The 26,134-nt window shown below is 32.8% G+C and overlaps 8 protein-coding genes across 8 annotated transcripts in view; 5 read left to right on the forward strand and 3 right to left on the reverse strand.

Annotated features, from left to right (window-relative positions):
* Positions 1 to 945: 945 nt before the first annotated feature.
* HELRODRAFT_176883 (hypothetical protein) lies at positions 946 to 1,509 on the reverse strand (the record flags this gene model as incomplete). The annotated part of the gene is made up of 2 exons (XM_009025130.1): positions 946 to 1,221; positions 1,456 to 1,509. The coding sequence occupies 2 exons, from the start codon at positions 1,507 to 1,509 to the stop codon at positions 946 to 948; spliced, it is 330 nt and encodes a 109-aa protein (XP_009023378.1).
* A 536-nt stretch (positions 1,510 to 2,045) lies between these two features.
* Positions 2,046 to 3,579, forward strand: HELRODRAFT_176884 (hypothetical protein; the record flags this gene model as incomplete). Its single annotated transcript, XM_009025131.1, has 3 exons — positions 2,046 to 2,051; positions 2,798 to 2,975; positions 3,353 to 3,579. 3 exons carry the CDS (start codon positions 2,046 to 2,048, stop codon positions 3,577 to 3,579), a joined length of 411 nt encoding a protein of 136 aa, XP_009023379.1.
* Positions 3,580 to 7,127: 3,548 nt separating this feature from the next.
* Positions 7,128 to 9,420, forward strand: HELRODRAFT_176885 (hypothetical protein; the record flags this gene model as incomplete). Its single annotated transcript, XM_009025132.1, has 4 exons — positions 7,128 to 7,900; positions 8,110 to 8,306; positions 8,400 to 8,863; positions 8,917 to 9,420. The coding sequence occupies 4 exons, from the start codon at positions 7,128 to 7,130 to the stop codon at positions 9,418 to 9,420; spliced, it is 1,938 nt and encodes a 645-aa protein (XP_009023380.1).
* A 1,228-nt stretch (positions 9,421 to 10,648) lies between these two features.
* On the forward strand, positions 10,649 to 11,692 carry HELRODRAFT_145772 (hypothetical protein; the record flags this gene model as incomplete). The annotated part of the gene is made up of 2 exons (XM_009025133.1): positions 10,649 to 10,774; positions 11,525 to 11,692. Coding segments are annotated over 2 exons (294 nt in total), but the record flags the coding sequence as incomplete, so codon positions are not given.
* Positions 11,693 to 11,965: 273 nt separating this feature from the next.
* HELRODRAFT_84533 (hypothetical protein) lies at positions 11,966 to 12,457 on the forward strand (the record flags this gene model as incomplete). Its single annotated transcript, XM_009025085.1, has 1 exon — positions 11,966 to 12,457. The coding sequence occupies one exon, from the start codon at positions 11,966 to 11,968 to the stop codon at positions 12,455 to 12,457; it is 492 nt and encodes a 163-aa protein (XP_009023333.1).
* Positions 12,458 to 16,278: 3,821 nt separating this feature from the next.
* HELRODRAFT_176887 (hypothetical protein) lies at positions 16,279 to 18,651 on the forward strand (the record flags this gene model as incomplete). The annotated part of the gene is made up of 6 exons (XM_009025134.1): positions 16,279 to 16,318; positions 16,683 to 16,853; positions 17,199 to 17,281; positions 17,617 to 17,809; positions 18,108 to 18,166; positions 18,439 to 18,651. 6 exons carry the CDS (start codon positions 16,279 to 16,281, stop codon positions 18,649 to 18,651), a joined length of 759 nt encoding a protein of 252 aa, XP_009023382.1.
* A 2,619-nt stretch (positions 18,652 to 21,270) lies between these two features.
* On the reverse strand, positions 21,271 to 22,400 carry HELRODRAFT_176888 (hypothetical protein; the record flags this gene model as incomplete). Its single annotated transcript, XM_009025135.1, has 4 exons — positions 21,271 to 21,497; positions 21,659 to 21,805; positions 21,898 to 22,147; positions 22,239 to 22,400. 4 exons carry the CDS (start codon positions 22,398 to 22,400, stop codon positions 21,271 to 21,273), a joined length of 786 nt encoding a protein of 261 aa, XP_009023383.1.
* A 1,101-nt stretch (positions 22,401 to 23,501) lies between these two features.
* HELRODRAFT_192910 (hypothetical protein) overlaps positions 23,502 to 26,134 on the reverse strand; it is a 5,663-nt gene continuing 3,030 nt past the window's right edge. Inside the window, exons 9-12 of the mRNA XM_009025136.1 lie at positions 25,844 to 25,946; positions 25,314 to 25,423; positions 24,746 to 24,854; positions 23,502 to 24,369 (exon numbers count right to left, since the gene is read on the reverse strand). Coding sequence (XP_009023384.1) covers positions 23,896 to 24,369; positions 24,746 to 24,854; positions 25,314 to 25,423; positions 25,844 to 25,946 — 796 coding nt within the window. The 3' untranslated portion in view covers positions 23,502 to 23,895. The remainder of the gene's footprint in view (positions 24,370 to 24,745; positions 24,855 to 25,313; positions 25,424 to 25,843; positions 25,947 to 26,134) is intronic.

The raw sequence follows: 26,134 nt of genomic DNA on the forward strand, positions 1-26,134 counted from the left end.
AAATCTTTTGTAGTGTTTGGTTTATTTATGACATTATCTTTGTGTTATTTTTAATAATAATATTAGTTTATCCTATTTTATTATAAAATGAAGCAATTTTCATTCATATGTGTAGCATATTATTTCAGAAAATTTGACCAATTCGTCGGTTTCGTTGACCAAAAGTTATGATCGCACCCCATACAACAGCAGTCAGTAATAATTCTCATTTTTCAATTCTTTTAACATTTCTTTTAATTTAATTAAATTGTTTAAAAAAATCTGTGAAGAAGTCATAATTCCAAAACAATCATTCCATCCAAACCTACATGCAGTCAAAAGTCACCTCCATACAAAGAAAAACTTTACAACTTTTCAGGCACAAGTGGCAACCACAAACAACCGACAGCAAAAGATTTGAGGGCAAAAGACGTTTCGAAATAACTCTGCGAGTTTCCATTCTGAATACTGCTTTTAAATTGGATGGACTATTAATTGTTAACGTTTTATTCATTAAGAGCCTAGCTAATGAGAGAGACCAGTAATAATTAATCAATATTACGATGTCGATTATGACTTCTGTATAGATTTTTTGAACAATTTTATCAAATTAAAAGAAACTATTATAATTAGAAAAATTTTATGTAAACTCTGATTAGGCAATTTTTGTTTTAAAAATTGAAAATTTACGATCGAGAACTTACTAGTTTTTTCTTACTGTTCGTTTATTATGAGATATTTTTCAATAAAAATTTAATTTCTGTCCAATGTATTTTTTTCATAATTTGAATTTTTAAAAATTGAAAAATATTTTAAGAAAATATATTAATAATTAAAAAAAGACACAAAAAAAGAATGTGAATGGAATGTTTGAACAGCCAAACAAACGAATCGCGGGTTTTATAATGATTAAAAAACACTAACAGGCGAGTCGTTACTGTACGGCAGTACAAAAAACATTTACTTTCAATCACTTTGGTACATAATCTTCTCCATCATGTCCAAAAACTCCAATAAATCTAGTTTTCCATCTCCGTTAACATCATCCTCTTCAATGTATACAGTTACATGGCTGGTGAACATTCTTTTAGAGTGCTCGTCCATATTTTTAAAGTCCTTAAACTCATCATCAGACAGCGTTAAGTCAATGTCAGCATCGAAATGCTGAAACCCACCAACGTAATCTTTCCATAAGTTTTCCACCACTTCATCAAACTCGAAGAAATTGTCTTGGTCAAAAATCTAGATAAAATTTGAAGAAATTTCTAAGTTCTTCATCAGTACAGGCAGGAACAATAAGCGAATTTGATCAGCTTTTTTCAAAATTTTGATTCATTATCTCTACGCCCAAGACTTGGCTCTCAACAAATCGGCAACCAGTAGCTCGTTCTACGTAGGCAAAGGTGTCGTTGCGAGTCCGAACTTAATGATAGACGGCAACCGCAACCCGATTATTTTGCTACTAATGATAGCTACACGGATTGGGATTTGGATGTTGTTAATATCGAGGTGGAATATCACGTTGACCATGTTGATGTGTATTCAAGGAGTAATCTTCGTATGTATTTTTTAATTGTTTAATTTAAACGTATTCGTACCAATTTCAAGTTGTGCAGTGGAGCGTAAGATGATTTGTAATGAGGAAAAGATTGTGTAAAACTGTTTAATATGAATGTGTCAAAACTGAATAGAAACTATATTGTACTCCTAACTTGAATAATTGTTTTTTCTCATTCAAATTGCAATAATTTATTTGCTTAAGCTGTGCATGTAGTTGCAAGAATTTATTTAAAATCAATAAGTGACTCAATTTTATAAAAAACTTTTTCAATATACATGAAAAAATTACATTCACAAACCCATTAGCTGAGAGATTGAATTACTTCTTAATAGGCTTGGCATCGGTCAATTATTTCGCAAACGGGTCAAACATCATCAGAGGGACTTACCCCCTCTGCGGTCAAAACAAACACTAACGGTGAAATGCAAGGCCGACCTGATATCAGCCCATCACTACCTCATAGCTCAGCTACCACAATAAATATGGATATCTTACCATCTGTGAGATGGAGGTCTGCGCCGTTACCAATATGAACCGTGAATATTTTGTTTAACTTCTATGAATTTAAATAAATGATATAACTTTTTCACTTATTTATATTGAGAAAATAACAACTGCTTAATTACTTTCACTCCAAAAATTATTTTCATTTTAAATTTAAAAATTATCCATCTCTATGTAGATGTCACTTTCAAAATTTTATAAATCTTTTATAAAATTTGAAATCTCATTTGAAATCCAAAAATCTCAAAACATAGCCCTTGGCATGCCATTAAAAATTCCAAGTGAACTTTACGAGCAACTGAACAAATCTTTAAATAGTTATAATAATAATAATTAACAATAACATTAATAATTATAATAATAATGGAGTATAATAATATTGCCAATAACAAATAAGATAAAAATAATAAATAATAATAATTGCATTGGCTTATTAATGTCTATCTACGTTCATTAGCCTCAGTGCATCGAAAGCTGATTGCTGTTAAGACTGATTGCATGTGCGTAGAATTTGATGACTAAGTCATGGGTTAGAAATAGCACTTCAGGATATAGCTTATAGTTTGCATATTTATACACTCGAGCTTACAAACTTTGAAACGTAATATAACATTTTTAAAATGGTTTCAAAGTAATTTAATGAATATATCTATTGATTTTACTGATTTTTGAATCGATATTTTGAGAAAATTCCTAAAAGACAATCTAGATATGTGTTATCAGACAGGTTCATCATCACCCTCAACATTTCAGGTGTTGCTATCGTTCCTAGCAACGCAATTATTTCTAATCACAAGCTTGAAAGTGAATTCGGTGGATGGCATACAGTGCTACCAGTGTATCAACGCGAGTATCTGCAAGGACCCCTTCGTGTCCAACCACACTGGCATGCAGTTCTGCGAGGGAAACTATTGCGTTAAAGCGCTCATAGGTGGAATTTTCTCTCTTATTTTTAGATAAATTGTTTGAATCTATTCACCTTAATTAAATATCATCGATGAGGTCTTTATTATCTTGAAATGAGTTTTTATTCTTTAATTTTAAATATATATAACTATTAAGAAGAAACATTCTGTCACGTTAACAACCTTACACCTTTTAACACCTACCCACTACTATATTTAAAAAAGTTCGTAATTGACCTTTAACCTTTTAACACCTACCCACTGCTATATTTTAAAAAGTTTGTTAACGACCTTTAACCTTTTAATACCTACCTATTACAATATTTAGAAAGATTGACCGTTAAGATGTTTAATTGAATAATTGACCTTTAACCTATTAACCTTTTACCAATTTTTCCCATAGACGGAAATGTCATTGCGAGGCTGTGCATCGACCAATCGTCATTCACGTCTGAATGTATTTCCGGCGACTACGACTACACGAAAACGTGCGTTTGCAAGAGAAATTTGTGTAACGGCGCTTCCGGCCACCGGACCACAACCACCAGCCACAGCTACATTTTTGTAGCCACCGTCGCCAACTGTCTAGCTGCTTTTTGGCTACATTTTTTTTTTCAAGATAAAAATTAATTAGATGTTGGAATGTCGAGTGAGTCAGATTTCGTGAGGAGTGGTTTCTTTGAGGTTTTTTTGGTTTGTTTTTCAAGTTCACGAAGTTTTATTGATTAAAATGCGTCTGTTCAGGTTATTATTGTGAATTTATTATTCCTGTTTTGTCTTTAAATATAAATAATGTATATATTTTTATACTATTTGCATTGAATCGCAATAAATTTTGTCCGTATATTAAATTACTGAAATTTTATATATTTGATTGAATGACTAGTTGATTGATTGGCTGGCTGGCTGACTGACTGACTGACTGACTGACTGACTGACTGACTGACTGACTGACTGACTGACTGACTGACTGACTGACTGACTGACTGACTGACTGACTGACTGACTGACTGACTGACTGACTGACTGACTGACTGACTGACTGACTGACTGACTGACTGACTGACTGACTGACTGACTGACTGACTGACTGACTGACTGACTGACTGACTGACTGACTGACTGACTGACTGACTGACTGACTGACTGACTGACTGACTGACTGACTGACTGACTGACTGACTGACTGACTGACTGACTGACTGACTGACTGACTGACTGACTGACTGACTGACTGACTGACTGACTGATTTATGAGCCCTGATTTATTTGCTAGTCACTTCGTCAAAAATTAAAATTTCGGAATTTTAATTTTTTACTGAGTTTTATTTTTTCAAAGGATACCTACATGATAATAAAAGTATTTTTTATATCCCGTCAGTGTCAAAGTGTAGTTTTTTTTCCAAACCGACACACACAAAAACACATGGCATACATTTGCACGTTCTACTCGAAATTACATTTATTAAACTTGGATTATAAGATCGTCTCAAATCGCTCATCTCGTTTATACCTGTCTTCAAATTCAGAAAACATTGTTACGGTTTACACTGTTAGTTCATTGTTAATCATGTCTCACAACAACCAACAGACGTTACGTTACTGAATGAACAGCTCACGGCTTAAAGTTGCTGTTGAAATATTTTTAGCTTAAGGTGTAAGTTTGTGCTGAATAAGTTTATGTTAAGTGGTTGATATGTGCAGTTTATTTGGGATATAACTTTTTATGTAATTTATATTTCCTCTTGAGATTTTGAAGTTGTATGGTTAAACGAAATATATAAAGAATGACTATCCGTTTGTCATCGTCGCTGTCGTCATCTTCATTTATATTTCAACTAACTCTTCAAATCTGTCTCATTTCAATTATAAACGTTGAAGAAACTTCAGCCTTAACATGCTACCAGTGTGTTGGCGCGGAAATATGCATGGATCCATTCAATCCAAACCAAACTGCAATGGCCACGTGTTCTGGAAGCTACTGCGCTAAACTACTTATCGGTCCGAGAGATCACGATTCCTATTCAAAAATCTATTAAACTTTTTTCTTAATAAATATATATATTTCGTAATATAAATAATGAAACAATATAAATAATACAAAATGATACAAAAACAAATAACTATAAACTGTGTCTTTTTTGGAATTAAGAAATTTCAATTTTGAAATTCTTACTGGTCGAATAAATAACGACATTTTTTTTAAATTGTCACAATTTGCTTTTATCAAATTTTTATGTAACAATGTCGAAGATAACAAATTATATTTCCATAATAAATTTCCGACACTCTGAAAAGAAACCCATTTAAGAAATTTAAATATTTCTAAAACGGAGGAAAAGATAGACCATAAAATAAAATTTTTGTTAACATTTTTAGACAGAACAGTTCTAAGCAGAACATGTGTAGACCATCCTGGTTTCACCTCGTCATGTGTGTCAGATGAAAGCAACAAAATCGAGTCGTGCGTCTGCCGATACGAGTTGTGCAACGGTTGCAGCGACAGTCTCAGGAGAAATGTCTTTATCTGGATTAGTTTTGCTGTTGTATTTTTGATATTTTTGAATTTTTGAAAGACATCTCAAAGAAATTGAATCTTTTTTTAGTTTAAATTTAATTTAATTTTATGTTATTTAAAATGAATTATAATTGAATTAAAATTTTCTCTCAAATATTTTTAGCCGACTTCGTTAACATTATAATTGAAAAAAAAGTGAATCATGTTATTGAATTAAAATTGATTTATTTGTAGTTGAAAAATTCTTTTTTAAATTGCTAATAAAAGTGTCAAGTATGTGTAAAAAGTGTCATATTTGGATGTCAAATTAATAAAAATGTGTGTGTGTGTGGGTTTATGTGTGTATGTGGGTGTGTGTGTGCATTCAAAATGTAAGTGTGTGCGAGGTTAAAAAATTAGAAGTCGTTTTCTGCTTTGTAATACTCATAAATTTCAACACAGGCGCATCAGAAGTGAATGCGCAGATACAATCAAAATACATCACACATGGCATGTAATAGTTAGTTTGGGATTCGTTTCGTATTCGAAACAGGTTAATGCTGAGAGCTAGGAATCCTTAACTATCACGTCAATCAGCGGTTAATTAATCCATGGTTAATTATTAATCAATCAATCAGTCAATCAATCAATAAATCGATCTATTAATCATTTAGTTCAACAGCGCTCCTCAATGAATTTTTAAAACAGATGGGTCGTGATTTAATGAAAATTTCATTGTACTAAAATCTTTGTTTAAACAATTAAACTTTTGTCTTTGATTAACATAGCGCCAAGCGTTATCAAAATTGAATTTATAATTAGCAAGTACGTTTAGAAATGGTGTATGTTTAAAATGAAGTCTCTTGTAAGGAGGTGAGCAACAAAACAACTCTCAGCAGTCGGGTAAACATTTTTGCGATCGAGTCAAAGCTCTCTAGCCATCATTTATCCAACGTTACAAAACCGTAAAACCTGCCCATGGATTAAAAAGTCAACTGTTGTCAGGTAGCACTGTTAGCGATGTATTTCTTGACACCTCACATGAAATCAAAATATTACTTATCAATACAAAAACTCTACCAAGAAAAAACATAAGACGTCACGAAATGACATAACAATATCTTCATATATATATATATATATATATATATATATATATATATATATATATATATATATATATATATATATATATATATATATATATATATATATATATATATATATATATATATATATATATATATATATATATATATATATATACATGGTTCACATTTGAATGGGGAAAAAAATTTTTTGTCTGATTTGATTGCACACCCTCTGAAAAGTTTCCATTGGGTCCTAAAAACTTACAAACCAAAAATAAGACAAATCAAATTAAATTTAGAGGTTGCTCATGCATCTCAAAATTATATAAAAATGTGATAATTCATTATTTCGAAACCAAATACAAATATAACTGGAAAAGTATCAAAAGTTGGTGACTTACTTAATTCAAAACATAGATATTAGATATTTTAAAATGCATTATTATTATTAAATATTCTATGGTCACCATATTTGTTGTCAGCAAAAAGTAAAATAGGATAAATATCTGCATAATTTAACTGTGTCGATTTACTAGTAATTTGAGGTGATTTTGAAATACCGGTACTGTACATATTTAACTACGTATAAAATGGCTTCTAATTCAAACTGTGGTGCTCTTACAACACGCAGCATGACTAACATATGGCTGATTGGACAGTTACAAAGTGAACTTCCAGTAAATGTATTGCCTACAACAGGTGATGTCCTGAGAATGTTTTTTTATTATCATCAAGTAGAAAAGAAAACTGTGCCTGAAAGTGCAAAACTGTCGTCAGATAAGGTCATGGACATGTGGAACAAGGCTAGAATACCAACAACCTACCATACTCATGTTGTAGAAAAAGTAAAGTCGGTAGTTGATGACTACAAGCTAATAAAAAAGAACAAAAACAGACAAAGTGAAGCACAACGAGCACGAGAGAAGGAATTTGAAGAAAAGGAGCACATGCTGTTTGATATTGCTCACCAACACGCCATGCAGCTCATCCGAATTCAGGAAGATATAGAATTTCTTGAAGACCAGAGGAGCAGTCGACGAATGCAAATGAGTGGCATTGATAAAGACCTGACCAAGAAAGAAGAGCGCACAGAACAACGTAAATGCAAAGAAGAAGAGAGAAAAGAGCGAGAGCAGGAGCGGATGACAGAAAGTACCTCACTACATTTATCTAGTTCTGATGACAGTGATAGTGAACAGCAGGACACCGAGGACAACTATGAAATTGAAATTCCAGTGTACTACAAAAAGCAGATCAGTGAAGTAGAAGACAGTCTGTCAAGCAGTGCCAGCAAAAAAACACAAACTGTGCAGGATATGTTGTCGTCGCCAGATGTTGCTTCAGCGCTGGATAGAATAAACCTGTCAGATAGAAAGTTCACAGTATTAGCAGCAGCCATTGCACAAGCTAGTGGGCAAGACATCAGGGATACATCTCTGTCACGTTCCACAGTTCATCGTAAACGACAGCAACATCGATCAACCATTGACAGCAGTATTCGTCAACAATTTCAGGATCGTGACTTCTGGTTCACTAGGATGGGAAGATCATGAATGATGATCCACACTCCAGAACTGATAGACTGGCTGTTGTTGTGACTGGCTGTAATGTGGAGAAAATCTTAGGAATTGTTAAAATTGCATCAAGCACGGGACAAGCACAGGCCAATGCAACTTTTCAGTTGCTCAAATTATGGGACGTTAGTGAAGACATTATAGGCATGTGCTTTGATACTACTGCTGCCAATACTGGGACGTCAAGTGGAGCATGTGTTTTGCTGTAGAAACTGCTCCATAGAAATCTCTTGCACTTTGCTTGTCGTCATCATGTACATGAATTGATAATCGGTGAAGTTTTCACAGTTCTGTTTGGTCCAAGCCGTGGCCCCAACATTGGAATGTTTGAAAGATTTCGAGCCTACTGGCCAAATATAAATCAGTCAAACCACAAGCCACTTGATGATGACAGGATGAACCACTCATTGCTACAGATGATGCGGTCTGACATAGTACCATCTTTGACATGTTTTCTTTCAGCTGACAGCTCATACATCCCACGAGAGGATTACAAGGAGTTGGTTGAACTCTGTCTCTTAGTGCTGGGTTATCCAATGCAGACTGATGGCAAGTACCATTTCCGTGTTCCTGGAGCATATCACATGGCCAGATGGATGGCCAAAGTGATCTACTGTCTCAAAATGTATTTGTTCTGCAATGAATTCAAGCTAACAGCAACTGAAACAAAAAGTTTTACTGAATTCTGCCTATTTGCAACCCATATATATGTGCCAGCATGGATGTTGTGCCCAATACCCAGTGATGCACCAGTCAATGACCTGCAACTTCTGAGCAAAATTGAACAAGTGCTGCCACAAAAAAGTTGAAGAATCATCTGTGGTATCTCGGTACAGAAATGGTTTGGCTGTCATTGTTCTCAAATAAGGTTGCAAATGCTGAGAAGCAGTTGATTGTGGAAGCAATGACTGCAGTAGATTCTGACTGGAGTGTGCGAGGTGTCAAATATCCTGCAACTGAACTGGAACAGGTGAAAAGCAAACCACTGCATGATCTGGTACCAGGTACATCTCGTGCTGCATTGTTATCACTTGGAATGGATGTTGCTATCTTGCGTGAAACTGAACCAGACTCATGGAATGATCTTTCTTTATTTCAAAAAGTAGCAAATGTTGTGAAGTCACTTAAGGTCGTTAATGACACTGCAGAACGCACTGTGGCACTCATGACAAATTTTAACCAGTCTATAACCAAAAATGAAACAGAACTGCAAAAACTGATACAGGTGGTGGAGGACAATCGAACACGTATTCCGGACCTCACTAAGCGCACATTAGCCAGTGCTCAAGCAGCTGCTGCTATGTTTTGAGTCTGACATACTATGAGTGATTAACAGAAAAACATAAACTGAGTACATTAATTGCCTCAAGTTAATTTCAGTTTCTCAATCAAAGATTAACAGTACTGAACTTTCGTTTGGCATAATCAAGTTGCCTTTACCTTGTGAGAACTGTTTGTTTAGTGTTGAATATTTTGTTATTTTGAGTATAAATTTGTAGAACTGTTAAATCTTACATGATTTTCACAAGAATGTTGTTCATTTTACTGCAAAATAAACATTAAACACAAAATTGTAGCACTGACCAATATTCGCTTATATGCTAAATATGGTGAAAAACTGAATGTCATTGAGCAACCTCTAAATATTGTCAGAATTGAATGAAATTTTGCACACATGCTAACTTTCAGCTAAGGAAAAAATATAGGGGGTGTGCACTTAAATATTAAAAAAAAATTTTTTTTGAACCACCCTAATATATATATATATATATATATATATATATATATATCTGTGTGTGTGTGTGTGTGTAGTATGCATACAACCACACAATAATACTTTTGTGAACTTGCCCCAATTTGCGTACATATTCGCATTGCATGGACTGTTGAGTTGAACGTAAGGGCATTGTTCATGACGATAATCTAGACAACCAAGAACCTACGAACTAAATTATATTATTGACAGTGTCAATAATAGTTTGTACACATGATTCGAACGCATTCATTGCTGCAAAATAAATGAATTTGAAGTTAGCTTGCAATTATAACTTGCTGATAATAATAAAACTTTTATAATGTTAAACGTCGAAGTTAAACGTGAACTTTATTTGAGTTGAAATGAACAAATTTCAAACATGATTAAAAATTTTTCAGTTGAGCTGCTCAGTAATGTTCAATTTTGTATTTGGATTTTAATTTCACGGAATGTACCATCAGCGAATTCGAGTGAACTCTGTTCATCATCGGCGTTTCAGACGTGCATCAACTGTCAGATAGACGAGACGTCGATTCGTTTGGATGGCTGCATGAGACAGCAGTGTCAGGATGTCTCGTTGCAAAACCGTCAGAAATATAATTTCCAGAATGAGCTTTCTAAAGTTTTGAAAATAAAAAGTCGTATGACCTCTTTAGTCGTAACGAACTCTCCGTTAAGTGAAATTCCTTCAGCGATTTGTTCTCTCTCAAATATTTTGGACCTTTCGATTGATAGCTCATGTTTGAAAGTTCTTCCAGATGGTTGCATCAACAAGCTCAAGACATTAAGAAAGTTATCTTTTCAAAATAATCAAATTGAATATTTGCAAAAAGGTTTGTTTGACGGACTGAACGATCTTGAAGAGATTATTTTAAAGAACAACAAAATCAGCTCAGTTCACGATGATGTGTTTTCAAACGAAACTGATCTTCTATCACTGAAAAAGATAGATTTGAGTTTTAATTCGCTAACGAATGTTGATGTCTGGGTTTTCGTCAGAGCAGTAACGGTAGATGGAACGATTATCAATCTCGAAAGCAACAGCATTTCTAACATCTCAAATCGGAAAAAGTGGTTCTTCACTTGTAAGAAATACATGAATAAAATTTCATTTTATCAATTGAATTTGGAATATAATCAGCTGAAACATATCAGTGACGTAGCTATTTACGCTTCAAATATGCTAGATGCTTTTGGCTTTTTTGGTTCTAAGACTTCCAGTAATGTTGAAATTGGCCTTAATGACAACTCGATACAATGCGATTGCGTTGATTATAAAATAATAAAGTTTGTTCGAAGTTTGTATTCCTCAATCTATGACAGAATCCATTGTTCAAAACCATCCCAGATAACGCGAATTAAGTTTACTGCACTTCCTTCCGAAGAATTCCAGTGTGACATGGATCTGTGCCCAGATGGATGCGCATGTAGGGAGATCCCATTTTATAAGAGCATGTACATCAACTGCAATTTCAATCACATGTCCAATCTGCCAGTGATGTTGCCTGTGAAAACAAAAACCTGGATGTTCTCAAAGTTTCACTACAATTTAACTTTCAGTTACAATTCAATTGAAACGATCGACAAACGGTTTTATTTCAACAACACGGTTGTATTGGATCTGAGCTACAACAAAATCACAAAAATAGATCTCCAGGTCTTCAAATCTCTCAAAGTTTTACAAGAGTTACATTTGCATTCAAACTTCTTGACTACTGTACCAAGAGATTTTTTGAAGAACGATTCTCGCATGCTGAAGCACATCAGCCTACACAACAACTCGTGGGATTGTTCTTGCGGAAATAAATGGTTGAAGCAATGGATGATGAACTTATGGAACCAAAGTATCACTCTGCTGACACCTGACAGCGTTCTATGCAGGACACCAGGCTCACTTTTTGGACGCAGCTTATTCTCCGTAAGCGAGGAGGAGTTTTGCCCGAAACCCAGCAGGTTACTCATCAGTTTGTTAATCCCACTCCTCACTGGAGTGTTGCTTTTATTAGCTCTGTTTGTGTTGATTAAAAAATTCAAAGTAGAGTTGAACACATATCTGAACATCCATCTGCTCGATAGAGATGAATGCATAGGTGAGAACATGATATACGATGCATTCGTCAGCTGCTCCTATTCAGACCGCTGGAGAGGAATTGAACTGGTCCGTCTGATGGAAGGCAAAGGTTACCACGTCTGCTATCATGAAAAAGATTTCATCGGCGGTCAGTCAATCGCCGTCAACATCGTCGAAGCAGTAACGTTCAGTAAAAGAGTCGTTTGTCTTTTGACGTCCAATTTTCTCAAAAGTACCTACTGCATGTTTGAATTTCAGACATCTCTGCACAGAAATATCGAACTTAAACGCAAAAGGTTAATAGTTTTGTTGGATGAATCAGTTGAGGTGGATGAGGACGTGCTGCCGAAAGATGTCTACAACTTCCTGACGACGCACACCTACATCGAGCTGTCGAGTAACAAGTGGACCCATCAGCTCTTCTACAGTCTGCCTCTCAACCCCATACAAACTAAAGTTTCTCAAGAGATTAGGAATTCTGTGATAGCAACAGATGATGTGTCTCTGATAACTTTTTAACGATGAAACATTCAGACAACATTGAATTTATCAAAACTTATCAGTGGGTATATCAAACATGACCAAAACATATAAAACTAAAATTAGAAAGATAATAATAGTAGATCAACCAATTTGACTAAACTTTGAAGAAAATTTTTGCTAATTTAAATTTAGTCTAGTTCTAACTAGCTTCTTATTAATCAAAATGTTTAATTTTAGTTGAAAATGTCTTGAAAAGTTTTAAAAAAGTATGAATTTTTAATTATCAAAATATTATGATTTACTTAACATTTACCCGATAAAATAGATTTATTTTTTTTATGAAAAATATTTTTAACTATCATTTTTTCTATTTTTAATTGTTTTAAATTATTCAAAACCTCGGCTATAAACAATTTTCATTGATTATAACTTCAATTTTTCATTTAATTTTATTATTATTTCAAAAGCTTTACTTCTTCGTTTAACCTCAAAATGGAGCCAAAATTTTAAAATGTATGTCTTATGGATAAAACTGATAATGTCGATTTTATTTTTATTCATATTATTTGACAATTAAAGGCACATGAACTAAAGAAGCTATTTTTCATTTTCAGTTAATTTTGTTCATTGTTTTCTTATCTCAATCATCATTTCAAGTTTTTCCTTTTTTATTGTGCCTTTGCACACGTAAAAATCACTCAAGACCGTGCCGTATTGAAGTTAGCAAAATTGTATTGTTCAAAAAACAATCGTGTGAGTATATGATCATTTAATTTTACCTAAAAATTTAATCTTAAAAAAATTTACTCAACAAAATTTTAAATGAATGTTTAAAAACACACCGAATTGTAAGTAGGTAACATCATACAGCTAGATAGCATTAAAGCGAAGTTCATTGTTCAGCGATTGCAGTTCGAGCTGCACGAACACAAAGTCGCTACAAATGTAAAATAATTTTGTAATATAACGAGTAGCACAACTTACAACAGCAAACAATAGCACCTACCACAATGCAGCTTTAATAGGAAGTTGTCAGAAGCTTAATGCTTCGTTAAACTTTGTTTTTCATTTTAAAGTGATGGTAAGCATGAAATCCAGTTTCACATTTTTTTTATTTTTCATTTGTTTCTTAAAATTATATATTCAAATGTTTATTGTAGTTTACGTTGTACGTTCTGTTCTGCATTGGATGAGTCTATTTATCTGAGTGACTGTTCCGGTTTTGGTTTTGAAAGTGCCTTCTCAGCAGCTGTCGCAAAAAATAGCAACATAACTAAGTTGTCTGTTAAAACAACACCAAGGTTGGTTCAAATCCCGAGAGGGCTGTGTTCTCTTCAAAATGTTACTGAACTTGCCTTCACAAATGGCGATCTGGCAGCAATGCTGACTGCACCAACGGAATGAAAAAATTGAAAAATTAACATTTCAATATAATAAAATAACCTCCATTAAAAATCGTTTATTCGACGGCTTGAACAATCTGGAAGAGATTAATTTATCACACAATATAATCAGTTACTTAGAAGACGACGTCTTATCTGAAGCAAATAATTTATTATTGCTCAAAAAGTTGGATTTGAGTTGCAACTTTCTGATAGAAGTCGATGCGTGGATTTTTATTCGAGCAACATCACTGAACGGAACAATAATTGATCTGAATAACAATAATATCGTCTCAATAACGAATCGCAAAAATGGTTCTACGAATGTCAGTCTAACGTTAAAACTTTAAATTTAACTTTAAAGCTGTCAAAAAACTTGTTAAAACACATCGGCAATTTATTCATATTTTTCCCAACTCCACCAGACGTTACTTGTCTTCTCGGTTCTGGCAACAGTTCAAATAATGTAAACATCGAGTTGCGAGACAACGTATTTTTCTGCGACTGCAACGATTACGAAATTGCAATTTTATTTTATAAAATACCGAACAGTCACATTTTTGATGATTCGAGGTGTCGAGACGAGCGCTCCGGAGCACTGTCACCTATTTCTCTGAAAAAATTTCAGTGTGAAATCAGACAGTGCCCAGATACATGTACGTGCATGGAAGTTTCTTTTTTTAATCGCATAAACGTCAATTGTTACAATCTTCTTGATCTGCCAGAGTTTCTACCCTCGAAAACGAAATCATTGGACGATTACCAACTCACCACTACAACTTGTCCTTTAGTCACAACAAGATATCAATAATTGAGGATCGATTTTATCTAAGCAACACTTTGATACTTGATCTGAGCTATAACCAAATAAGAGAAATCAATTTAAAAAATTTCAAATTAATATCCTCAGTGCGAGAATTATATTTGCACGGGAATTTACTAACCACTGTTCCGGAGGAATTTTTGAAGAAAGGAACACATAACGTTAAGATCTTGAGTTTGGACAACAACCCGTGGGATTGTTCTTGCGAAAATTATTGGTTTAAGGCATGGATGAAGGGTCTAGCAGAACGGAATATCATACTGTCAAACCAAGATTACATTTTCTGCCGGACACCAGAAAAATTATCATACAAGAACATATTTTCCGTCGATGATGATTTTTGTGCTACGAAACTCGTAAGAGTAAGATATTAATGGGTACCTTAATTCCATTTTGTGTGATTGTGCAGGTTTCAGTTGGGCTGTTATTTGTGATGAAAAAATTTAAAGTAGCGTTAAATAAATATTTGAAAATTCACCCTTTTGATAGAGATGAATGCAAAGGCGAAGAGATGATGTACGATGTATTCGTTAGTTGCTCACGCCATGACCATAGAAGAGACAATAAACTTGTCCGGTTAATGGAAGAGAAAGGTTACAAAGTTTATTACGATGGTAGAAATCTGGAAGCCGGCAGAATCAAGGAAGTAATTTTATCGAGTAAAAGATTTGTTTGCCTGTTGACGCCAGATTTTCTTGAGAGTTCACAGTGTTTGTTCGAGTTGAGAACATCTCTTCTACGAGACCTTCGGCCAAAACAAAAAAGATCGATAATCCTGTTGGATATATTAGTTAAAGTGGAAGAAAACACATTGCCCGTCAACGAAAACAACTTATGGAAGGTACCCAAGTATATTGAACTGTCGACTAGCAATTGGATCAATCACCTGTTCTACTATTTACCTCTTAATCCTATTCAAACAGAACAAACTCGAGATAGAACAAGAGAACCCAGTTATTGATTAATTAATTAATTATTTTATAATAAATTTTATATATATTTGAATAAAATTTTGACAGTATTTTAAGTGTTGAAATATATCTACGAGTACATTTATATCTTTTATGTCATCACCTCGTCTTTAAAATTTACAATTTGATAATTTGTGCAATATGAAATAATATACTCTTAATTAACAACATAATCGTACCTGTAAAATCAGTTACAATTGAATATTTAGAATCATAAATGGTTACGGTTACAATCGAATACTTAGAATCATAAATATTTTAAGTTTATGTGTTGTTGAAATGTTTTTTGCATTGCTAAAATGTACTGGCTTTCTGTAGATAAAAAAAATTTGTTTACTTTTAAGCGTAAATTAACTTTTACACGCAATTTTTCGACGGTTTTTTATTTTTGTCATAGAAAAATGTTGTTAATTTTAAACGAAATTTAGTGAATCTTAATTTCAACGAATGGTTGGTTGTTTCCATTGTTTGAGGAAAAATTTTGAAGGTCATGTTACATGGTCAGTAAGTTTTCAATTAAAAAGTTATATTATAATTGAGTGAATGAATGAATGATTGATTGAATGAATGAATGATTGATTGAATGAATGAATGAATGAAATGAAGTAAAGTAAATAATATCCTATGTAATGTATGCACCACACAAAAGTGAATCCTGCAAGTTAATCTACTACTGCTCTGATGAATGTCGAACTCTCAACAGAATTCAGCATGGAGAATGGTGTGTGGATGTTTTTCAGTCACTCCAGCTCCAGGAATTTTATGAAAAAAGCTTCTTTAACACTGGTAAAGTAATACAATGTAATACTGTAATAATAATAATGTACAATGTGTGTCTGTGTGTGTGTGTACCTATGTATTTCTGTATGGTATGTCCACATGTGGGTGTGTGTGTTTTCATATATGTGTGGGGGTCTTTGCTTATGTGTGTGTGTGTGTGTGTGTGTGTGTGTGTGTGTGTGTGTGTGTGTGTGTGTGTGTGTGTGCTCATATAAGTGTATTTTTTAAATCATTAATACATTTAAATTAGTTGCATATTGTTGGTCAATCTATGTCTACAAATCTCATTTTTTTTATCACAACAGAAAGTCCTGTTACATCATGGGATCAGACAGTGAGACCATATGTTCAGCTGGAGAACTGGAAAGGTTTTTTTAATTTCAAAAATCTGCTGCCTGAAAACAGTGGTGACGTGTCTAAGAAATACCACTGGGTCATGACAGCTTATTTCATTTTGAGACACTTTCTTCAAACTGGTTGGCCATGCTATATCTTTTTAATATTTCCCAGAAATTTTATTTAGGTATAAATTTGTTTTAAGTCTGACTTTTAACTCTATCCCAAACATGTAATTAATATAAAGTTTTGTAATTTTTTGGTTGATGTTTTAAAAAAGTTAGAAAATAAAATAAAAATAAAAGAAAATAATTTTTTTAAATGTTTAGTGGTGTCTACTCTTATACTGAATTTGGTGTAAAATTAAATAATTCATTTGTTTTTTAATATTTATTTAGAAAAAAGGTAATTACTTAATTAACAATTATTTAAAGTCATTTTTTTGCTTGAAACACTTGGGAATGGTCGTAACATTTCATTTACAGAGGTTATAACAACTGGCAGTTTGACATTGAATGTACACTTTGTTGGAGTTGAGACAGAAATCCAATACATCCACACTTTCAATGTTTGTTGAATTTCTTTCCAAATAAGATCATTTTTTTACTCTTATTCAATGAAATTATTAGGAAAATCTGTCTTGGGTTACGTGCTTGTGCTATTTTTAATTTTTGGTTGGTTAAATTCATCTTTTGTTTCTTTTCGTTTGTTCATTTTTATTTATTCAAAATGTTTTTTTTTCTAGTAATATCAACAATTTTCAAATAAAGTATTGAATAAATTTTTTATTGAATACTAATTTTTCACAAATTTTCGGTTTTGAAAAATGTTTTTACAAAAATAAATTTCATTCCTTGCAACTGGATGTTCATTTCATGGGAATGAACTCCCACACTGATACAGGAATTGCTCAACTTGTTCCCATCGTTCAAATTTCAACTGTCTTTCATCGGACCAAACATGCAGCACAATTCTTCAATCACAGACAACGCACAGACAACCAAGATACTTGATACCAATGGAAAGATTGAAGTGAAGTTCATATATCAATTGTATCATGATATTGTCGGCATTGACAAACCAGATCTAGTTATAGGTTTTGTCGAAAACTTTTGCTAACATATAATCCATTGTTAATTTACTAGCCTATATTAATTCTTTTTAAAATAATAATGACGCATATTTAACCATGCTTTCAAGCTAGGACTTTCTTATTAGCTTGTTAACTTACTGATTGAGCTACTGATATTGTTAATGTTATTGCATCATAATGTCATCATGTTGTGGTGTTATCATACTGTAATGTGATTACGTTTTTGATGCTATGCAAGACTTTGTATGAAAAAATGATTTACAGAAAATCTTAAAAAAAATTTATTTTCTTTTTCCTACAGGATTTAATGCCGGAATATCCGCCTATCCGAGTTGGAAGACGACCATTCTCCATTTGAAGGTCACTTGTTATAGTAATGTTGCTATTTATATTATTATGATTATATATATTTACTATTAATAATTATAAAATTACACATTACATTATTAATATTTCTCGAAGGTTCCACGTGGTGAATGTGAATTTAGGTGAATCTATGCATATAACAAGAGTCAATCATTTGCATTCAAACCGGGTCACTGCGATAGCAGAACCAGGCGTTTTAACCACTACACTAAATATTAGTAAATAGACACTGACAAAACATAACCATTTTTTTTCGGAATCTGCAGAAAAACAAGATACCATCTTATTTCAGTGAGTACTGCTGGCGGTGCTATTATACAACACGGAATGTTCTTCACGGGCATTTACGCGGCGTTCATGTCTCCAATGGTCTGCCTAACAATTTCAGATGTCCGACACAAATCCGGGATGATTGCACTAAAATAACTCAGTACCGCAATAATATTGTGTTCAAACTTTTGTTTCATCATCCCGAATGACCTTTTGACCTTTGCCGGTTTGGAAATTGTAATTATTTTTAAATCCAACTTTGCTTGGAAAAACCGAGAAAACGTTTGGTCATATCTTTTCTATTTATAATTATAATTAAGTAAACTATAGTTTGCAAGAAATACGTAGCTTATTTAAGCCCATATGTTGTGGTCTCAAAAATACATTAATAGCTAACTAACTGGGCTACTTATATTGTTAATGTTATTACGTCGTAATGCCATCATTTTGTGATGTTATCACATTGCAGCGTTATGTTAGACTTCTCAGGGGAAAAAGTTATTTACAGAAACTTTAGATCATAAATAAAAAGTCATTTAGTATTCTCTATATCGTCGGTTATATTGTTTAAACTACCTATGTGATAAACATATACCTAAATAAAATTATTCTTGAAAAGAGATACTATATCAATAAAACTTACCAAGTAGCTTAGCTATGTGTTGGTCTGTTAAAAATTTTGTTGATAATTAATAAAATAATTTATTAAAATTTAAATAAACCAATATTGCACGAATGACCAGATGATAGTTAACCACGAAACATATTTGAGTGACATAAAAAATGGCTAATGAAAGCAACAAGCTGTGAAATAGAAAATATTTGCAGACGTCAAATATTGTTGATCTTTTTCTAAAAATATTTTGTCGAGATAATTTTTCTAAAAATATTGTTACATTTACACTTAGTAAAGTATGATTTGTATGTTTTGTTTAGTAAAAAGTTAGGGAAAATTGTAAACAAATTTTAAAACAAATATCATTAAATTTATACAGAAAACAACTTTCTTTTGTGTAAAAAAAAATTAGAATTTAAAAACAACTTGGGCAAACATAGCTTTAATCAAAATCTCAACTTAATTTATATACAGCCAAAAATCTCTTCCCAAAACTGCATAGATTTTATAATTGTAATGATAACGTCTCACTTATGAATAAAGCAAAAAAAAATTAAAACAATTGCTAGGAAAATACAATTATACACATTCAAAACTACAACCGTAACAGTACCAAACCAACAATAGAAATAAAAAACATAGAATTCGACTTGATAAGTTTGGAGGAGTTGCACATATCTGTTGAACAAACGCATCCGATGCTGTCCGTGTTGGTATTGCCATCGCTTTGATGTTCACACCCTTCAATACTTGTATCATTTACACACAGTCTGTGTATGTCTGTTTCTGTCCAAGGATTATTAACATTAATTCAGTAAAACAGAAATGAACTATAACTCCTAGAAATTAATATTTATTAATAGACGTTCTAATAAATCATCACGTTTCAAATCGCTTTTAGATCAGTATTCAACAAAAATTTGATTGTTTAACCAACACACCAAGATCTCGAATCGGAATTGAACCAAAAATCCTAATGGAAAAATAATGGTTTGTGGCCGTGGTATATGCAGACTATATATTTATCTTGATAGAAGATATACAAGATATATTTATAGATTGGATACATTTACACTTTCAGAAGTCGCTTTTGAGTTTACCTAAAATGTCTATTCATGTCTATAGTCGATTGATTAGGTTCAATTGTAAAACGCATATTTACTGTTAATGAAGCAAAATTATTTTGGTTTCAACATCTTGTCAATGACTTTTTTATCTGCATGTAAACCTGCTCTCAGACTTCATGTGATCAGAGCGTACTCAAGAAACAAATCCATCCTCATTGTTAACACCACGTCAGCGCAGTCATTTATTTTATTAGAATACTAATTGAAGTACATACTTACTAGTCACATTTTTCACTTTTTAACTATAACAAGTAAATTTAATAATTTCATATTAAATAATCGGATATCTGATTTTAAACAACATCAGCTACATAAAATTATACATCTTTGCCTATAACCACACTGAAATTATATTTATTAGATATTTTAATATAAATGTGGATTTTAAAATTAAATGTTTCTAAAAAATGACAACATTTACTAAAACCAACTATGGTACAAAACTTTGAGCTTTGTGCAATAGAGGCCGGTGCAGATGGTGACGCCAGGAAATTGTGGATCGAAAGGATCTGAGCATCCTCCAGTGTCAGGGCTACACTGATAACACCTGACTGCTTCTGACGTATTGTGCAGACATGCAATCATCAGAACGGCTAGAAACAGCGTTGAAAATAAATAACTCATTGCTGGTCAGTTCAAATATTAGACTTTTTTTATGAAATTATCAAAAAATGTTTACAACAAAACATTTTACATAATACTTTATAGCCTGTGCTATTTACAGAAATGTTTATTTTGATCGAAACCCCTGTAATAGAGCACATGCATGCTCATTCGTCAAGCTGTAAACACGAACTTTGAAACTTAGGCGTTATATAAAATTATATTGTATGCTTTTATGTATCATGTGCGGAATAAGATTTTATTGGGATATATATATAAATATATTTGCGAAAATAAATGATGCTATATATATTATTCGTTTTTTGTCAATTTTTTAGAGTAGGGTTTCGTATTAACTAAAAATTTTTGCTAAAGAAAGTGCGTTTTTGCCTTGAATCCAGTTGTTCAAAAACAGACGCCAACGGTATTTTAAACTTTACATCAGACAACAATAAGCGTAATAAACATTTATTGGACATGTCTCATTTTTTTAAATTCTGTAAAATAATTTCCAGAAGTCGAGGATCTCTGAGTTGTTCTTCGGAGATGTCTTTGAGATTGTCCAAATTCTGCAGCATCATATTATCTAGATTATTTACCACTCGTTGATATAGTTCATTATTTACTTGGTTAACATCCCTTGGTGGTTTGCCTACTTTTCCAGCTGATTCCTTCTTTTTCCTCTTTCCACCATCACGTTTTTTTTCATCTGTATAAAAATTAAAATTTGTGATTAAGTTGATTGGTGCTAGTAAAACAATTTGTAAAAAACAAACAGTACTTGTATGGTAATTAAATCATAATGAAATATTATAGTAACTTAGTATGAAAATTAGTTGATAAAGTGAAAAATATTAGTATGAATTTAACCTTTTTTCTTAGACGTTGTTGGTATGTTTGTATCAGTGGTTCCCTGGTTCGATTGCTTACACGTTTCACCACCACCATCATTTGACGGTTTTTCCAACTTCCTCGTAGATTTCTTTACCTTTTTCTTATCGTCGCAGTTTTTCTTATCTGAAAAATATAAACGTTTTATTCTTTTATTATCGATTAATTAAAATTAATTAAAGTATGTTCAATTTTTATAGAACAATGTAAAATGTAACCATTTTTTGTATGCTGTTCGGCAGGTTTGTCGTCGCTGTCGTTATCGTCTGTCTCGTTGTCTTGAGGGTCATCGTCAGTAAATTGTGGAGATTGAAGTTTCCTGGCAACTTTTTTAACTTTAGGCGTACTCGATACCGGCCCAAACGATACTTTTTCCTGGTTTACGCTTATAACGTTGTCAAAGCTTTTTAAATTCAGTCTGTTTCTGCATTCTTCAACTTCATCCTTTTGGAATCCAACGAATAATGCCTATGAAATAATTCGAAAAATAAAATTATTATATGAAAATCATTTATCGGAATATGGTAAAAAATTTAAGAAAAATAATGATTCAACTCACATCATCAAAATCGGAAGAAATTTTGTAAAAATTTTCCAGCTGATTCTTTGCTTTTTTGATATTATCTGTCTCGATATCTGAAGCCCTCTCATACCACATGTTGCTATTTACCAGCGTTCCACGAGTTCGCCTTGGTCTACCAGGGAATAATGGCCTAGACATCTTCAAACTTTTACTAAATGAAATTTTTAAGCTAAATTAGGCTTCGTTTTAGGAGATGAAGAAATTTTCTAACAACACGTAATCTCGTGCGTCCTTTATATACTTGCGTTCTAAAATGAGAGTCCTCGACAACAAGGCATGTTCGTAGTTGTCATAAAAGAATCGACTAGCGTGTTTAAGTTATTGTGACATCACTGTAAAGTTAGAAGAAGGAATGTTTACGATCATTAATGAATTTACAACGTCTTTTCCATTAACACTCCATAAACTTTACATCAGATAACAATGACATAGTGTAATAAACATTTATTGGACAACATCATTTCTAAAGCATATCATCAATTCTATCAAATAACAAACTTATCTATCGTCCAATAAACATTTATTGGACAATAGACTAGCTGATTAGAGCTAGAACAACTTGAATGTACATAACTCAAGTTCAATTATTTCATAAAAAAACATTTTATCATCTACTCGAATCAAATTTCAAACAAACAAACCATTAAAGAATCACATTATCCTGCAACATTCAAGAAAATTCGTATCCAAAATAAAAATAATTGTCTCTAACGAACCACTATTTGATTATGAGTAAATCTACGACAAGTGTATCTCGTCTTTCTTTATTTGACTACTACTCCACTCTGGTTCGGCTTAAATTGGTAAATTTGAAAATTCGCGGTGTTCATCAAAATATCCATAATTTCAACATGTTAGAAGGTATCGAGATATACATATCCATAATATCAACATGCTAGAAGGTATCGAGATATACATATCCATAATATCAACATGCTAGAATGTATCGAGATATACATATCTATAATATCAACCAACATGTTAGAAGGTATCGAGATATACATATCCATAGTATCACAACCTGTTAGAAGGTAACAAAATATTGATCGATCAACATGTTAGCAGGCAGGTATCAAAACATAGATATCCATAGTATCAAAATGTTAGATTATTGGATATCATTAAGGATGATATACAGACACGCTAGGTTTTACGTATTATTTACATTTCGTTTTTACAATGGCCTCATATATTTTTTAAGAGTGTTTTATTATTTTCTAGTATTTGAATTTAGACTTCTTTTATCGATGAACAACTTTTCAGTTCATTTTTCTGAAATGTTTTACAAATAACGAACCAAGCAAATACCTACTCAAAATAATAGCGAGTTATTTAAAAATGCAACAAGCCCTATGGTTATTTTCAGTTAAAATGTAGTAAGATATCTGTACTTTTAAGTAAGCATGTGTGTAAGTTTTAAAATTTAATATAGATACAAATTTCATACAATTTTGATTGCGTTTCAAAACATCAAGCGCTCCAATAGTACATTATAACAATATCTTAGGGATCATAATAACATCTATCTCATTTCTTCAAATGTATTCAAAATAATTACACCAAACAAGTCTTATCTCTACAGCCGTCTTTCTAAATCAAATTGCCAAATTCTTCGTAAGTTCTGCTAGCGGTATCATCTGTAGCTAACATCGTCATTGTAAGCGTTCAAGTCGTAATCATTGAGGTCGTCATCAACATTTTGATCTTCATAATCATCACAGCCGTCGCGCGTATATTTCAGTGAGTTATTTCTAAAAGTTAAGGTGTCATTGGCATCGTCACTGGCGTCGAAGTTATAGGAATCATCAATATTTTTAGAATTTTCAGTGTAAGTGTTGCGTTGGTTCTGTTGCTGAGACGGTGAAATTGCATAAGAGAATAAAGAGTTAGTCTCAGAAGACCTGCCGCTACCGTTGCCGAGTTTTTTTGGTTGCGGTTGTTGGTAGTATAGACTGCTGCTGTTGTTGTTGTTGCTGGTGTAGGTGTAGTTGAAGAGGTGTTGCTGTCTGTCTTGCAGATCGTTCAGCCTTTTGACCGTCGTCTGGAGACTACTGCTGTTGCGTACTTGCTCACGCATCATCTGCGAAGCCTGCGCCTTGGCTCGATTCTGCCGGATGAAGTGGTGGTTGTTGTGGTGAGTTGGATGATGGCGATCAAAATGGTGATCGAAATGGTGATGGTTGTGAGGATGAAGTTATGATGTGATGGTTGTGAGGATGAAGTTATAATAAGACAGTTGTTGTAAATATATTGTTGTTAATGATGTGATTTCGAAACTATTGATATTAAAATGGTGATGAAAGTGTAGCTAAAAGCTAAACCGATATCCGAGGGTAAAAGAATACTTGCTTTATTAACATCAGACACAGATTACAATAAAATTACTCATAAATTGCTTAAATTATAATAAAATAAAACTGTCTAAAATAATTAACCAAAAAAATTCTTTATAGTTTTGTGAAATAAGTTTTAAAAAATCAGACCCTAGCTATTGCCTCCTGCTTTTCTTTCATGAGTAGCTCGACTTTGAGATCCTTCGATGCTATCATCCTCTCCATCTCGGCGTTCCTTCTGTCTTCCTCCTCTGCCAATCTGCCGGAAACGAAGTGTGTTTATCCGTCAGGGAATTTGAATAGCGTCGCGGATTATATTAATTTTTAAACATTTCTTTCTAAGTTCGAAAAACTTGAAGATTTTTGATGTGTTAAAAAAAATAAAGTCATTTCAACATAATTAGGAAGTTAGAAACTTGACGATCAATCAATTAATTAATTAATCAATCAAACAATTAATCAATTAATTAATCAATTAATTAATCAATCAATTAATCAATCAATTAATCAATTAATTAATCAATCAATTAATCAATCAATTAATCAATCAATCAAGTAAATTCATAGAACCCAATTTTTAAAGATTTAACTGACCGATAAGACCAAAATTTCTAAAAAATTTGGTCATTTTAAAATTCTTCAAAAATAAAATTAAATTTAAATTAAACAAAATTAAATTTAAAATTCTCCTTTAAAAATAACAAAAAAAATATCAAACCTTTTATAATTGTTACGATGAATTTTTTCCTTCTCCAGTCTTTCCTTGCATGCTGCTTCCTTCTTCTCGGCTAGTCTTCTCTTCGCGAGGTGGTCAGCATGTTGCAATTGCTGGCAAGTGGAGAGGTAGGGAAATAAAACCGTCGTGAATAAAGGTTCATTGTTTGTGAGAACAATTATTAATGTCATTTACTGTAACCATATATTTCTATTTTTCGCCAATAACTTCAGCGATTCATTGGATTGCTATCTATAAAATCGACACCACCAGTCTAGCGACAAAAAAACAGCCGCTACAATAACAGCGACCACAACATCCACAAACAACCACAACCAACCACAAACGACCACCACAACCACCAAAGCCCATATACACCACATAACAAACAACACAACAACAACAACAAACAACCACATACAACATTACAACAACAACGACATTACATCAACAGCAACGTTACAACAAACAACACCACAACGAACGAGTTGAATTATTTATCTATTTAGCCACAGTAAGCGAGGCGACCTCACCTTCTCGTTGAACTGCAACAGTTCCATTTGGTACATCCTCATCTCCTCCTCCAATTGCAACACACGTAATCGAGACTGCTCTGCCCTACTATGTAAATCCTCCCTTGTTTGCATAATCACGTTGAATTATCACAAATCACACACACACACAAAAATATACATACACGCATGCAGACATATATACACAGCATAACAAACAATACAACAACAGCAACAACATTACAACAACAACAGCAACATTACATCAACAACAACATTACATCAACAACAACATTACATCAACAACAACGT

Source organism: Helobdella robusta (genome assembly GCF_000326865.2).
Source record: "Helobdella robusta unplaced genomic scaffold HELROscaffold_40, whole genome shotgun sequence".
NCBI classification, from domain to species: domain Eukaryota; kingdom Metazoa; phylum Annelida; class Clitellata; order Rhynchobdellida; family Glossiphoniidae; genus Helobdella; species Helobdella robusta.